General features: G+C 48.6%; 1 protein-coding gene and 1 pseudogene across 4 annotated transcripts in view; one reads left to right on the top strand and one right to left on the bottom strand.

Annotated features, from left to right (window-relative positions):
* The window catches only part of Ulk4 (unc-51 like kinase 4), a 283,459-nt gene that overhangs the window by 249,469 nt on the left and 19,259 nt on the right, over positions 1-14,731 (bottom strand). For all 4 annotated transcript variants that reach the window (XM_021173384.3, XM_021173385.3, XM_021173383.3 and 1 more), the window contains exons 12-17: positions 14,591-14,687; positions 13,143-13,247; positions 10,547-10,607; positions 8,880-9,061; positions 7,643-7,689; positions 3,854-3,932 (exon numbers count right to left, since the gene is read on the bottom strand). In XM_021173384.3, the coding sequence (XP_021029043.1) occupies positions 3,854-3,932; positions 7,643-7,689; positions 8,880-9,061; positions 10,547-10,607; positions 13,143-13,247; positions 14,591-14,687 (571 nt within the window). The remainder of the gene's footprint in view (positions 1-3,853; positions 3,933-7,642; positions 7,690-8,879; positions 9,062-10,546; positions 10,608-13,142; positions 13,248-14,590; positions 14,688-14,731) is intronic.
* LOC110301392 (mitochondrial import receptor subunit TOM20 homolog pseudogene) lies at positions 4,694-6,345 on the top strand (annotated as a pseudogene).

Genomic DNA, 14,731 nt, shown 5'->3' on the forward strand with positions numbered 1-14,731 from the left:
GCCAGGAATTAACCTTCAAATGGAAACTGTGACCAGTGCAACTGCCAGATGATACTGAGGAGAAACTTCCAGACACTGTGAGAAGACAAAACCTGTACCTGTGCCTGCCAAGCCCCCAGAGCCAGAGGCCGCCAGGCTGAAGACAGACTGCCAAATCTACCACGTTTTCTTCAGTGTTTGGCTGCCACCTAGTGGCTATTGAAATTGACATAGCCAATTGCTTATAACAACAGTATTTTAAAGTACATGAAAGAAATAAAATTTAAAATGTACACAGAACCTGGCATAATGGCACAAATCTTTAATCCCTGCACTTGGAAGGAGGAGGCAGGCAGATCTCTGTGAGTTCGAGGCCAGCCTCGTCTACATACAAGTTCCAGGTGAGCCAGGGCTACATAGAGAGACTGTCTTTTTTTTTTAAAGTACAGGCACACAAACACACACACACACACACACACACACACACACTATTTCTTTCTGTCAAGTTCAGGAATATAATCAGACAAGTTAACTTTGTCATGTTATTAAAGCTGGGTCTCTTGGATATTGTAATCATCTAAAAATTACAGCACAAAGACCCTCCCACGAAGACTACCGTTCTGAGTCTGTGAAAGCAGAGAGCAAGAGAGCCTTAGAAACAGCTCCTTAGGGAAGCTGTTCCCTAGAAACAGCTGATCTGCAGGACACATGGCAGGTCAGGAACAGTAAGGTTTCCTGGGCTTTGGGTTGTCTCTGACAACTGGGGACAGCTGTGTCACAGTGACCAGGTATGGAGTGTGCTCATACACATTGTTACCTCATAACACATTGTAACTGCATACAGTATTTTCGATTTTTGCCAAAGTTGTAAAATATGGGGGGAGGGGAGACAGATCAATGAGAAAATTATCTGCTACACAAGGGTGTGGACCCGAGATCAGATCCATAACACCCACATAAAAGTTAAACACAGTCACGCATTTCTGTGACCCTAGTACTGGAGGTAGAAAGACAGGCTTGGGTCCTGTCTTAGTGAGGGTTGCCAAGGCTGTGAAGAGACCCCAGGGCCAAGCAACTCTTATAAAGGAAAACATTTAATTGAGGCTGGCTTATAGTTTCTGATGTTTAGTTCGTTATTGTCATGGCAGGAAGCATGGCAGTTCCGGGCAGACTTGGGGCTAGAGGAGTGAAGAGGTCTATATCTTGATCCTAAGGCAGCCAGGAGGAGACCATCTTCCACACTGGGCGGAGGCTGAGCCTAGGAGGCCTCAAAGCCCACGTACATAGTGACACACTTCCTCCAGTAAGGCCACACCTCCTGATAGTGCCACTCTCTATGGCCAAGCATTCAAACACATGAATCTATGGGGACAAACCTATTCAAACCCCCACAGGTATAAATTCCCAAGCTACTGGCCAGCCGGTCCAGACGGTCAGTGAGAGACCCCTGTCTGAGAAGGTAAGGTGGGGCGAGACAGTGGAAGATACAGGACATCAACCCCTGGCCCTTACACACACACACATGTGTACATAACATGTACAAACACATACACTACACACAAAAATAAAGTTGTAAAACAGGAAGTGAGAAAAACAGTGTTTCCCAGGCCCCTGCATCTCATCCTAATAAACGCAGAAAAGCAAAGCTGCAGAAAAACAAAGCTGCAGAGCTGAAGGAGGAGGAGCCTGGGGCGCCGCCTGAACCTCGGGGGCGTGGCCTAAGCCTCGGGGGAGTGACCACAGTGTAGCCCAGGAACTGATGGCCAAGAGCTTCTCATAGGCAATGGCAAGAGCAAGCGCTGAGATGGCGAACCATGTGTATGGAGGCGGAGTGAGGCAAGCCCGTCACAGGGGTGATGATGGCCAGGTCCCAGGTGACTCAGGATGTTCCCTGCACAGACCCCAGGGAATTCCTTCAGTGGGGAACTTCTGATAACCAGGTCCCAGGGAGCCCCAGCTGGAGACTCCATGGGGGATAAAGGAAGCTTCCTAGTTTCCCCCAATTATGTCACAAGGGAGTCCTCGTCTTCAGATCCCTGTGACATCTACCTGCAGACATCTCAAAGGGGAACTGAGATGTGAGGACGGACCTGGCTGCGACATCTGTCACCTCACTGATGGCTAGGGTTGATTTGGCTGACCTGGCTGGCAAGGAGGGTGCCCCCTTCCCCTTCCTCCCTCCTGAAGCCTCTGTCAAAGGAGAGGACTTTCCCCATAGAAGAGGACCAGGCTTCAGGCAAGTGTGTGGATAGCGGAGCTCCCAGATGGAACCCTGAAACAAGCTCTCTAGAGGAGCTGGGCCTGTGGGCAAGAGCAGCCACAGCCTCTGGGTACTCCTCGGTACCCAGATGGGTCACTTCATGGTTCTGCCCACTCATGTCCATGACGAGCACCACCCACGAGCTTCACTCCAGCCCAGAGCTGCGGCTTGTTCTTGTCAGTGCTGCTGGTGCCTCGTGTAGTGAGCATCCCCACTCTATCCATTCTGATAAGTGTGAGGCTGGTACAGACAACACTGCAGGTACACATGCCTTCACATGCCACGAGGGACCCAGAGCTGGGGGATAGCAGACAGACGCTATGAGATCGCAGGAAAAGATGTCTTCAGCCCTGGGAGAAACGGCAGGTCTTCCAGAACAGCCACGCCCACTTGCATTCCCACCAGCAGTCTGTGGGAGCCACTGCTCCCCAGTGCTCCCCCCCAACATTTATAGTTGTGTGGAGTTTTGAGTTCCCACAACATGGTGACTACTGGGCATATCGTTCTGGCTTTCATTTGCAGGTCTGTGACGATGCAGCAGTTTGAATATTAAACATAGAATTTATTCTGCCAGCCTCTGCTTTCAAATATTATCATAGCGATCAGCAAATCTCTCAACAGCCATCAAAGTGCAACCAGGAAACAAGGCTAGGTATGAGTATATCTACGTAGGTGAGCGATGGCTAGCCTAGGTTGTCTACCTAACTGGATCTGGAACGAATTATGATATGAGCCTCAAGAAAGATCCGTGAGGGTCTCTCTCAATTAACTGTAGGAAGATCCACCTTAATGATATCTTCCCCAGGCAGCCCAGCCACGAGGCCCTCAAAAAAGCATTTACTTTTTGCCTGCTCATCCCCATAACCTGCCGGTTCATCCACCCTGTTGCTGCTGCTGCCACTGTCCCAGACTCACATCAGCCACTCTGAGCCTGCCCAGACTGTTAAGTTACATCACAGACTGCACACAGCTGGGGCAGCCACATGGTGGTGACATTCACTGCACAGGCAGAGCGTCGCTGGGTAGCCACATAAATCCCTTTCATCTTCCCATTTTCAGTTCTTTGAGTCAAGGTCTCACTGTGTAGCCTTGGTTGGCCTGGAGCTCCTGTATAGACCAGGTCTGCCCTGCTGGGATGAAAGGCATGCACCACCACACCCAGCAAAACCCTTGCTAATGCCAGTGCGTGCCTAGCACGCGTGGGCCCTCAGTGAGACTCCCAGCACCAAAATAAGGCAGGGGAGGGTGACGCTGATTCCAAAAAAGGTCTTCAGGACACAGAGAACCTCCAAGCACAGGGCTCACCTGTCAGGGAGCTGCTGTCCTGGGACAAGGGGGGAAGTAGTGAACTCAGCGTGAAAACCCAGAAGGAACTGAACTGACTTAAGTATGAGCCGTGCTTTAAAGCAGTCTGGGCCTCTGTGGCCTCCAAGAGGCCAAACTCCACATGAAGATGAACTGAGTTAGAGCCCACAGAGGGTCCCAAGGGCCATGTCTTACAACTGCACAATTCCCCCAAATCAAAATTAAGTGGAGGCCAATGAAAGCTGAGTGTGCTAAGTTATAAGCAATCTTTCCTGCCATACAGAAGGTATCAGTAATGGAAGAAATCACCTCGATAACAGGCACATTTTCCTGAAGTTCTGTTGTGTGCAAGGCCAGCATGCCGACCACCCGAGCAACCTTGGACCGTCTAGAGAAAGAGAAACACGGGCATCAGTCATCACTACCAGCCACTACGTATTGATGACCTGAGTCAGCTGTAAGATGGGGAAGTGGGGCTGGCAAGAGGGCTCAGTGGGTAAAGGAGCTTGCCACCAAGTCTGATGACTTGGGTTCAATCCTGGAACCCACACAGTGGAAGGAGAGAACTGACGCCTGAAGGTTGTTCTCTGACCTCCACATGCACACTGGGGCATGCACATGCACACACACACTCGCATACATACACTACGACAGAGCAGGCCCCCGTGCAGGGAAACTCCCTGTCACGTACATACAGAACACGAATCACAGTGTCAAAGTTTAGACAGTTTGTGATTTTTAAAAACCTGGAGAATATAAATTATTAATCTTATGAAAGCCTTTCTCTTTGGCTGAAATTTTCTCCTTTATTTTATTTTATATGTATCTGTGCTTTGCCTGCATGCAGACATGTGCACCCAGTGCTCACAATGCTCATGGGGGGTAGAAGAGGGCGTCTGAGTCCCTGGAACTGGAGTTACAGGTGGTTCAATCCCCAAGGCCTCTGTGAGAACGGCTGGTGCTTTTGTAACCACTGAGCCATCTCTCCAGCCTCTATTCTTCTATTTTAATAAACACTAGTTTTAATGAGGTGGCTCTGATAACCTCACTGAATGTTGATAAATTACTAAGCAGTGCTTCAGAGTGATTTGAAAAAAGTCATGTTGATAAAACTTTCATTGGGAAAAAAGACACAAAGAGTCTACGGACATGAAAGATTCGCTGACCTGCAAGATAACCAGAAACCAAAGGAAGCTGGAAGTGGAACAGAAACCCCAGGGGACCCAGAGAGATGAAGCGGACAGTATGGTGGAAAATAACCTCCTGAGAGCCACTGGGATGAGCAGGCCTTCAGGGAAGGCTGTGATATCCCCACAGCAGGTGATCCATACTGAGGAGGACAGGGGACAGGTGCAGGACCCAAGTCTGTGGTTTCCTATCCTGGAGCTGGGGGGGCGATGGTGGTCTGGGTGACAATGGCTCCATGCTCATGTGTGAATACTTTGTCCCTAGTTGGTGGAATTGTTTGGGAAGGATAGGGAGGCATGGCCTCTGTGGAGGAGGTATGTCACAGGGGTGGGCTTTAAGGTTTCAAAAACCCATGCCAGGCCCAGTTAGTGTTCTCTGCCTCCAACCTACAGATGAAGATGTGAGCTCTCAGCTGGTCTTGCTGCATGCCTGCCGGCTTGATGCCAGGTTCCCTGCCATGATGTTCATAGGTTCTAACCCTGTGCTGATGTAAACCCCAAATAAACTCTCTTTTCTATAAGTTGCCTTGGTTCTGGTGTCTTAGTACAGCAACAGAGAGTAACTAAGACCAAAGAGAGACGCCAGCTTCAGAGGGAAGCCCGGCCAAGCCACTGGAGAGGTCAAAGTTCCAGCACCCACTTAAAAGCCAGGTGTGGTGATGTGTGCGCAGTGTACCCCAAGTGCTTGGCAGGTAGAGATGGGAGTGTGGAAAATGGCCTTGAGTTGTCAATAATATTAAAGTCACATGTGTTGTGGGGAGAAAAGACACATACGATGATGCCATGCCTTACTAAGGCACATAAGACAATGCTATGCCTTACTAAATTTGGTTTCCTATATATAAAGCAAACTTGGATGACAGAGACAGAAAAATGTTAAGACCTAAAAGCAGTATTTGAAAGAAAACAACAAGTAGCAGAGAGCAGAGGGCAGGGTGGCACACACCTCTAACTCCAGCACTCAGGAAGGCATAAAGCCAGGAGGTCCAAGTCAGCCTGGGCTATACAGTAAGATACTACCTCAGTAAAATGTTTTTAACTGATAAAACAAAAAACTTTTTTTCCAAATTTAAATAGTAAAGGGTTTTTAAACAGTGCTAGAAAAGAATAAGACCTAAGTGGCCTGAGTGCTGTGATCAGCCTTGGAGCTAGCTTAGAGCTAACCACTGCCTGTTGGGCTGCGGCCTGGCACACACCCCAGCCGAGTAAAGAGGGCGGGCCAAAACAGTGCCATGGCCACGGGCGTGTGCAGTGCTGTCTTCATGCGGTGCTGCATCTACTTCCACCACAAAAACCAGAGTGGCCCCAACTTCAAGAACGAGGAAGAACAAGCTTGCTAAGGAGAGAGTCGGTCTTTCCCAGTTCCCTGACTTAAGAGATGCTGACGCTGTCCAGAACTCTTCCCTGAAGAGACACAGCTTGGTGAAGAGTTACTACCGCAAGGTGACTACGAGAAGGTTGTAGACCACCTGAGAAACGCAATCGCTGTGTGCTGACAGTCTCAGCAGCCGCTGCAGGCATGGACCAGTGTTCCCGACACTTCTGACCAAACTTCCAACCATGAGTCAGAAACTCGCAAGTGCTCAGAGCCTGGCTGAAGAAGATGTAGCATGAGCCATCAACATGATAGGTAACTCTCAGTTTAAAATGATTTAACAGTTAGCTTCGAAGCTGGTTGGCTCCGGGGAATACGGGCAGACACCCTTGTTACACTGTCGTCTGCACTGCAGTCTACAAAGCTCGTGTGTTTGGAGCAGATCCCTTGTTTTCTAGTGAAAAGTATTTTGTTGAGATTTTCATTCATTATCAAAATATCATGGATTTCATTGGTTCTCAGGACGTGCAATTCAAGTAAATACATTAGAGTGTTACTTGTGTAAAAACTCCCAGTGATCAATTTTAAAAGATTTAAAAGGAGTATAAAGGACAGTTAAATAATACACATTTTTAGAGGCTAGTACATTTTACTGTAAGTCATAAAATTGGATAGATAATTGTGTTTGTGAAAACTGAGCATTAAAATCCTGCAGACAAAAAAAAAAAAAAATAGAAAGGAATAGAAGCACTTTCAAGTCAGCAGGGGGCGCTGCAGACCAGGAAATGACATCAGACAAACAGCAGCCCAGTTCTGTTTGCAGCAAGAACAGCACTGAGATAACAAGAAAAACTTCCTTCCAAAGCCTTTCGAAAACTCCACGGATGCCCTCGTATCTCACCACGAGGAGAAACTGCTGTCACACCTCTGTCAACCTCAGCATTCCATCATGAGTCTCCAAGATGACACAGATAGTCACTACCCCACCACCACCTCCCCTCCCACCTCCCACCTCCCACCTCCTCCCCACCCCCACCTCGCCACCGTGGTACACCAGACCTCACTTCTGGCCCCACAGTCGGCCAAGGATCTACTGAGTAGGTGAGGACACAGCCCCACTCTACAGATTCGAGCACTGAGGCTCAGTGAATGTGATTTCCCTGGGGGTGAGGTAGGGCTGACCTGGGATCCCACTCTACACTTCTGCATCCCACATAGACTCCTCCCAGAAAACAGTTCCATCATGTGATCAAGCCCCAGCAAGAGGAGCCTGGAGCCTGCAGCTCCCATACATGAGCACCGTGCATGATTGTCCCATCAGTTTCCATAATACCGTGGGGAAACTCCTGCCACTGGAGGAAGACAGAGGTGACAGAGGCAGGCACAAGAAGAAAAACCCAAAGGTGAGTTGATCTCAAAATGAACACCCAGAAAAGGGACGGCCTTCCACGTTGGGACAACAGGCTGTGGCTGTGAGTGTCTCGTGGTTACCGCAGGCTCACTTCGGGTGACTTAGGACTGTGCTTATGGTGAGGTGTGTCTGGCATTAACTACAAAATCACAAAGAATGTGCTTTAAAATACGAATGTTACTTACATATCCCAGTTAGGAGCTATCCGCAGGTGCTGGATTAGCAACTGGAACTAGAATTTAAAACAGAAAAACGTCAAAACGTAAGTTTTATTCAGAACAACATCCAAAGCAATCAGTGAATTAGCAGGGAACCCAGGTTCAATTCCCAGCACCCGCATAGAGGTTCATAACCACCAACCATCTGTAACTTCAGCTCCAGGGCATCTGACACCCTCTTCTGGCATCCAAGAGCACCTCATGTAACATGCACGCACACACACACACACACACACACACACACACACAATTTAAAGATAAAATGAATCTTTAAAAATTTAAGAACAAGATGTTCTCGATTTGTCCTACTAAGTACTCTCCCCACCCCCAACAGACACACAAGCAACCTTCATAGTGACTTAGGAGGGAGCAAAATGAACCGAAACTTCTTCAGGCTGACTTCAGGGGCTCAGTAGCAACTGCCACAGTTGCACCTTCCAGAGGCTGGCCTGAGGAGCTCTGCCGATGACAGTCACCAGTGAGGCCCACCAAGGAGAACAGGAAGCGAATGCTGTACGGCTTTCTGTCCTTTCACACATTGGAAACCTTAGCATTTGTCCAGGTGGCCAGGAGCAGAAGCCACCCGAGTTTACACCAGCACAGAGCTCCGTCTCCTGATTACGGACAGGTACAACGGCTCCCAGCCAACACTTAACAAAAATGTCCACAGTTCGAAATCACCATCCACACAACTGCTTCAAGGAAGGAGTTGAGGATGGTTTTCCAAAACCTTCATGAGAAAAATTTTCATTAAAAAATAAATCACTTTATTCTTTGTAATTAAATCAGATTACGATTGTAACCAACTGGACATGGTGGCACAGGCCTATAATCCCAGCAACTTGGGAAGCTGAGGCAGGAGGATCATATGATCAAGATCTAACTAAGCTACAGAACATGTTCAAGGACTGGGGAACTCAGATGGTAGCTCAAAATAAAAACTAGGGTCAGGGATGTGGTTCAGTGGCAGAGCCCCTGCCTGGCCTGGGTAAGGCCCTGGGATCCCCTGTTCTACAACGTGTGTGTGTGTGTGTGTGTGTGTGTGTGTGTCCTTGGTCTATTTTTAATTGCCTGTTCTGTTCTACTTCTGAGCTGACCCTCACTCGGCCCCAAGCCCTTGTTCACATGTCTTTGAGATACAGAGGCCAACCATACAGAGTAGGTGGTGGGTCCCTGGGAAGCCCATCCACCCTGCAGTACCTACCAGCGGGGAGTGAAGCAGCCTGGTGGCCACCTCCTTGTGCGTGGCCACCACACACAGATAGCACAGGAGGTTCAGCTTGGCCCGCAGTGCCCCTGTGCTCTTCTCACTGGAGTCGATCTGGGAGCACACCTGCTGCAGGAAGTCATTCCAGTCTTGGTCCTTGAGGACCAGCAACTTCTCCACTGTGGAGAGAAGGAAGCCAAGGGGGCATGTGCGAAGTGGAGAGGGCTGAGCAGACATCGAGTGAGAAGCAGAGGAACAGAGAACTCAGGGCCGGGATGAAGAGGAAACACCACATGACTGTTAACAGAAAGGCACCCCACCCCCGCTCTGAGGAGATGCTCTGCTTGGCTGGTCTCTACTCAGGGAGACATAACCATGTCAGTGAACAACAGCTACAATAGTAACAGTAATGATAATGACCATAATAATAATCTTTTCAGGTCAGAGAGCTGGGGAGACAGGGAGCCTTGCAAGCATGAGGACGTGAGTCTGAAGCCACACGTGCAATCCTGACCCTCAGGAAGTGACAGCTGAGGCTTCCTGGGGCTCCGTGGCCAGCCAGTCTAGTCTAGTCAATGAGCTCAGATCAAGGGACCTCCCTCTGAAGAGGTAGACAGCGTGTCTAAGGATAACATTGGGGCCATGCTCTGACACACATGCTCACACTTGCATGTGCACAGGCCCAACCACATACAGCTACATCCACTCAACATCTACACACATTTTTACAAGTCTGGTAAAATGACTGTTAGACATATCCAGGTTGGTAGGGTGGCTGGCAAAACCTGGAACTCCAGCCTCCAGCTTCCTACACAAACCAAAGACAACAGAAATGTCGTCTAACCGCACAGATCTCTATCCATAGACAGACTCGTTTGTAAAAACTGCAACTGTTCTCTAACTCTCAGGAGAAGGACTGGGTGATTTCCTGGGTTTCATGGGTAAGGGTTCTCGATGCTGGCTACACTATGACTCTGTCACTTTGGTCCCTCAGAAGCGTCCCTCTTGGAGGCTTTGCTCTTAGCTTGTTTCCATGTATGAGCTTGGCCTGCACACTTGTAAGTTGGTGTCTTCTTAACTGTGCATCTGTTTTGTTATCTGGAATTTAGTCCCAATCACCAAGTGACCTAGCCACAGGGGAGAACTGGCCCACTAAAAAGATAAACAGCAAAATTCCTGAGGTTTACTCCAGGAAAGACTTTCATGGGCTGAAGGGTAATGATCAGCAGCCGTCAGCTATCTCTTCTCAGACACCTTCCCCATGAGGGGTGAGCCACCCAACTTTGCTCTCCACTGTCCTGGTCCTTCTAACACGATCCCAAACCTTTGGACTGTTGGCACTCACGGCAGCAACATGCAAGACTGACATCTCGCTGTCTTTACCAGGGAAGGGCAGAGACTCTCCATACACTTAGCAAGAAAACAGGCCCAGCACCCCAGAGGCTTCCCCACCCACAAAAGGACATCAGCCCAGAGGAAAATCAAAAGCTGGCAAGGACGAGACATCTGCAGTTGACCCCTAGTGTGCAGGAGGTGGGCTGAAAGCATTAACAAGAAAACAGGTCGTTAGCTATTCCTCTCACAAACCCTCCATTTGCAAGTAAGGAAGGTTCATATGCAATCTGTGTACAAAGGCCTGCGTGTTCGATGGCTCTGTGACTTACCAGAATATGCCGGTAGGTGCAAGATTTTTGGGTCAAACTTGATTGCAGGCTGTTTCATTATCTGTGGTAGGAAAGCCACTTTTAAGAAACCTCTTAAACTCAATAGCTGTCCCTGTATCCAAACACAGACCAACAAAGTCAGAAAAGAACCATCTGACACTTAACCCTTTGGTCTGTCATCAAAAGGATTCAGGCTGGGTGTAGGGCATAACCCTGTGGTCCCAGCCCTGGGAGGTACAGGCAGGAGAGCTAAGGGTTCACCTAGGCTACAGAGCAAGACCCTGTCTCAAAGCACCAGCAAACAAAAATAATTCAATGGTGCCACGTGAGATTCAAAGATATAAATATAAATAGAGTGTTTCGTTTTAAAATCCATTTCCACCAATATCTTCAGTAAGACAGAGCCTCACAGAGTGCTCAGGTCCTGCCGCAGTGAGCCACTGAGCTGAGGAGGAGCCAAGCCATTAAACACATGACTCTACTGTCAGACATTGACATCTGACTGGGAAAACAAGGCAAACAGGCAGGACAAAATTATAGACAGATCTTCACAGAGAGAAACTTCTTAAAAATAATAAAGAAACAAGTTGTTAGACTGGTGTGGTGTGGACAGTGTCGGTGGGGGTGGAAGGCGGGCTAAGGTCTTGATGTGGCATGGGCAGTGAAGAAGGACAGGAAGACCTTGATGGCTGTCTTTGAGAAGGGAATGGCTGTTGCTGAGGGCACTAACACTTATATACTTCATCATGCACCTGCACTTCATCTGAGAAATCCTGTGATGAAGAAATCAGTGGCTGGTCTAGGAGTTTAGAGCATGGGCCCCTCGCCTCCAGAGGTGATCAGTCACCCCTGTGCCTAACATCTGCAGAACTGTGTGCTGCTGTCTTTAGCCCTCACAGACAGACAGCATTCTTGACAAAATGACAAAATGAGTCTTACTCAAATCTGATGCTCTAAGTCCTTGCAAAATCTAAACTAAAGACACTCCACAAAACACCTGACGGTCACTCAGCAAAGGGCTACAGTCACGAAGTGTCACAGGCCATGACAGCCAGGGACAGACTACAGTAGACGGATGGAGGGGTTGCAAGTGTGATGTGGGCCTTGAGCAGAAAAAAAGACATCAGAGTCAGTGGGTGGAGTTAGTGGAGACTGGGGTCACTAAGTCCTTGGCCTGCCACCCTGAGCCTATGGCGACCACGTCAGGCTAGGCAGAGCAAAGGCAAGCAAGGCTTTCTCTAACCTCAAGCCTTTTCCTGAATCTAAAACTTGTTTTAAAAATATAACTGACAATTGTTTAGATAAAAATAGTTTAAGAAACAAAATTTCTGCTTGCTAAAGTTTTCCAGTAACCTTAAGTAAGGAAATAAAGGAAGAGACTCCAACCAATGGAATCACATGCTGGTCTACAAAGGCCATGGGGACAACACTGCATTACCCATGAAGCCTAGCGCAGTCCAGTCTCTCCGCCAGACTCTGACTCATGGAAAGACTCAGTCCTTTATAGGAGATGGTCATGTAAGGCAAAGACTGCCTGTCTAGGAAATCAACACGTTCCCAGATGAGAGCAGGGGACACTGACACAAATGAATGTGGAAAAGATTTTTAAAAATACAAAGCTGGAAGACTTAAACAAAGGGGGCTGGAGAGATGGCTCCGTGGTTAAGAGCACTGACTGCTCCTCTAGAGGTCCTGAGTTCAATTCCCAGCAACCACATGGTGGCTCACAACCATCCATGATGGAATGTGATTCCTTCTTCTGGTGTGTCTGAAGACAGTGACAGTGTACTTATATAGATAAAATAAATAAATCTTCTTTTGTTTGTTTGTTTGTTTGTTTTGTTTTGTTTTTTGTTTTTTGAGACAGGGTTTCTCTGTATAGCCCTGGCTGTCCTGGAACTCACTTTGTAGACCAGGCTAGCCTTGAACTCAGAATGCCTGCCTCTGCCTCTGGAGCACTGGGATTAAAGGCGTGCGCCACCACGCCTGGCTATAAATAAATATTTTAAAAGAAGAAGAAAGGAGGAGGAGGAGGAGGAGGAGGAGGGGGAGGAGGGAGAGGAGGAGGAAGAAGAGGAGGAGGAGAAAAAAAACATGGAGCAAAGTCAGAGGGTGAGTGTGTGGCCTGGAAATCACAGCAAACTAGGAGTCAGAGACAATGCTTCACCTTGAGTCCCTGTCCCCATCAGCAACACACTGCTCTTACAGAAGCAAAGAGCACACCAGGAGCTGAGACCCCAGGGCCACACTGTCCCCCACATCAGTCTGGACACCATGCAAGAGACTGGCTCTGTGTGACCAGCCCATCCTTCCCCATCACTGAGCCCTGTGCTTTGTAAGCACAGCTAGAATCAGGATGGGAATGGGAGTTGAGGCTGGGATCTAGAGGTTGGTGGACCTCCATGGCATGCAACAAGTGAGATCAAGCAGGATGAAGCATACCCACTGCACTGACGTGTAAGGGAAGGGAAGGGGAGGGCTAGGGCCTGTGGCAATGCAGCACATAGGCCAAGCAGCCGAGGAGAGGAGAGGAGACACAGTGAGGCAGAGAATGCGCTGACCTCCCCTCCCCCACACAGTGGGCGTCCCTCTGCACCTTCGGATTGTCTATAATTGGGGTGATCACAAGATCCGAGTCCGTGTAGATCAGCTCTCTCATCTGGGACTCAAGGGCCCCCTGGCTCAGGTGCCCGCTTGTCATCTGAAACAAGAGCAAAAGTCACACTTCACATTTACTAAGGAGAGCAACAGACCAGAGGTCCTGGACGCCTGTGTCAATGAACTTCAAGTGTGATGAAGATACTGTCAGTCTGATGGGTCTTCACATAAATACTGAACTGTGTGTGCCTGGTCACACCAACAGCTCTCACCACTGACTGGTCACACCAACAGCTCTCACCACTGACTGGTCACACCAACAGCTCTCACCACTGACTGGTCACACCAACAGCTCTCACCACTGACTGGTCACACCAACAGCTCTCACCACTGACTGGTCACACCAACAGCTCTCACCACTGACTGGTCACACCAACAGCTCTCACCACTGACTGGTCACACCAACAGCTCTCACCACTGACTGGTCACACCAATAGCTCTCACCACTGACTGGACATACCAACAGCTCTCACCACTGACTGGTCACACCAACAGTTCTCACCACTGACTGGTCACACCAACAGCTCTCACCACTGACTGGTCACACCAACAGTTCTCACCACTGACTGGTCACACCAACAGCTCTCACCACTGACTGGTCACACCAACAGTTCTCACTGCTGCCTGGTCAATCACACTAACAGTTCTCACCACTAGGCCAGCCAGGATCACACTGCTATCCTCCCACACCGTGAGGTAAAGGTGACTTAGCACTGCCCAGGGTTTGGCTTGGTCTTGTTTCTTACGGTGAGCCTTGCCCCATCTTTTATCCACAAAACATGCGACTACTTCTATCCTCCTCAGGAAATTAAATTGTTGGATTTTAAAAGTTCTGGCTGGCATGCTGCCTTGCTTCTAAAGAATTAAACACACACACACATATTGCATTGTGTCAGTGGGGGTACACACACACGTTATACACACACACAAACTGTAATACAATGATTAATGACTACATATTCTGTAATTCTATTGACATGAAGTGTGTAGAATAGGCTGTCTAGGAAAACCCATGGACTAGAGTGGGGACTTGGAGGAGGCCAAGTGTGACGGCAAACAGTTACAGTGTTTCTTTATAGGATAATGAAAGCAGCTCTCTGATTGGCTGGGATAACAGTCACACAGCCTGTGAATCCCATTACAGCCCATGAAACATCTACTTTAAATGGGTAAATTGTATTTCATGTCCGTTATACCTCAATATAATCACCACTGAAAGCCTATCTCTAAGCAACAACCAGGGCCTTGTGCTTGCCAGGAAATCCAGCATCGATCAGGGTTCACACCATGGTCAATGAATGCCATCCTCACAGCAGGGTTCACACATCAACTGGTAATGTTCTCCACAAGTGTCTCTAATGTGTCATAAATCCCATGGCTGCTCACCTTGGATAAGGGAGAGGTCTTCTGAGGTGAGCTGGGGTCCTCACCCTCTCCAGGATTTAGTTCCACCATGGCGCTAGTCCTTGGAGTGGGCCGTGAACTGGAAAACACACAGCAACTTAACAGGCTGCAGAAGCGATCCTG

Source organism: Mus caroli, unplaced genomic scaffold (genome assembly GCF_978045245.1).
Source record: "Mus caroli unplaced genomic scaffold, Mus_caroli_1 scaffold_11, whole genome shotgun sequence".
NCBI lineage: Eukaryota > Metazoa > Chordata > Mammalia > Rodentia > Muridae > Mus > Mus caroli.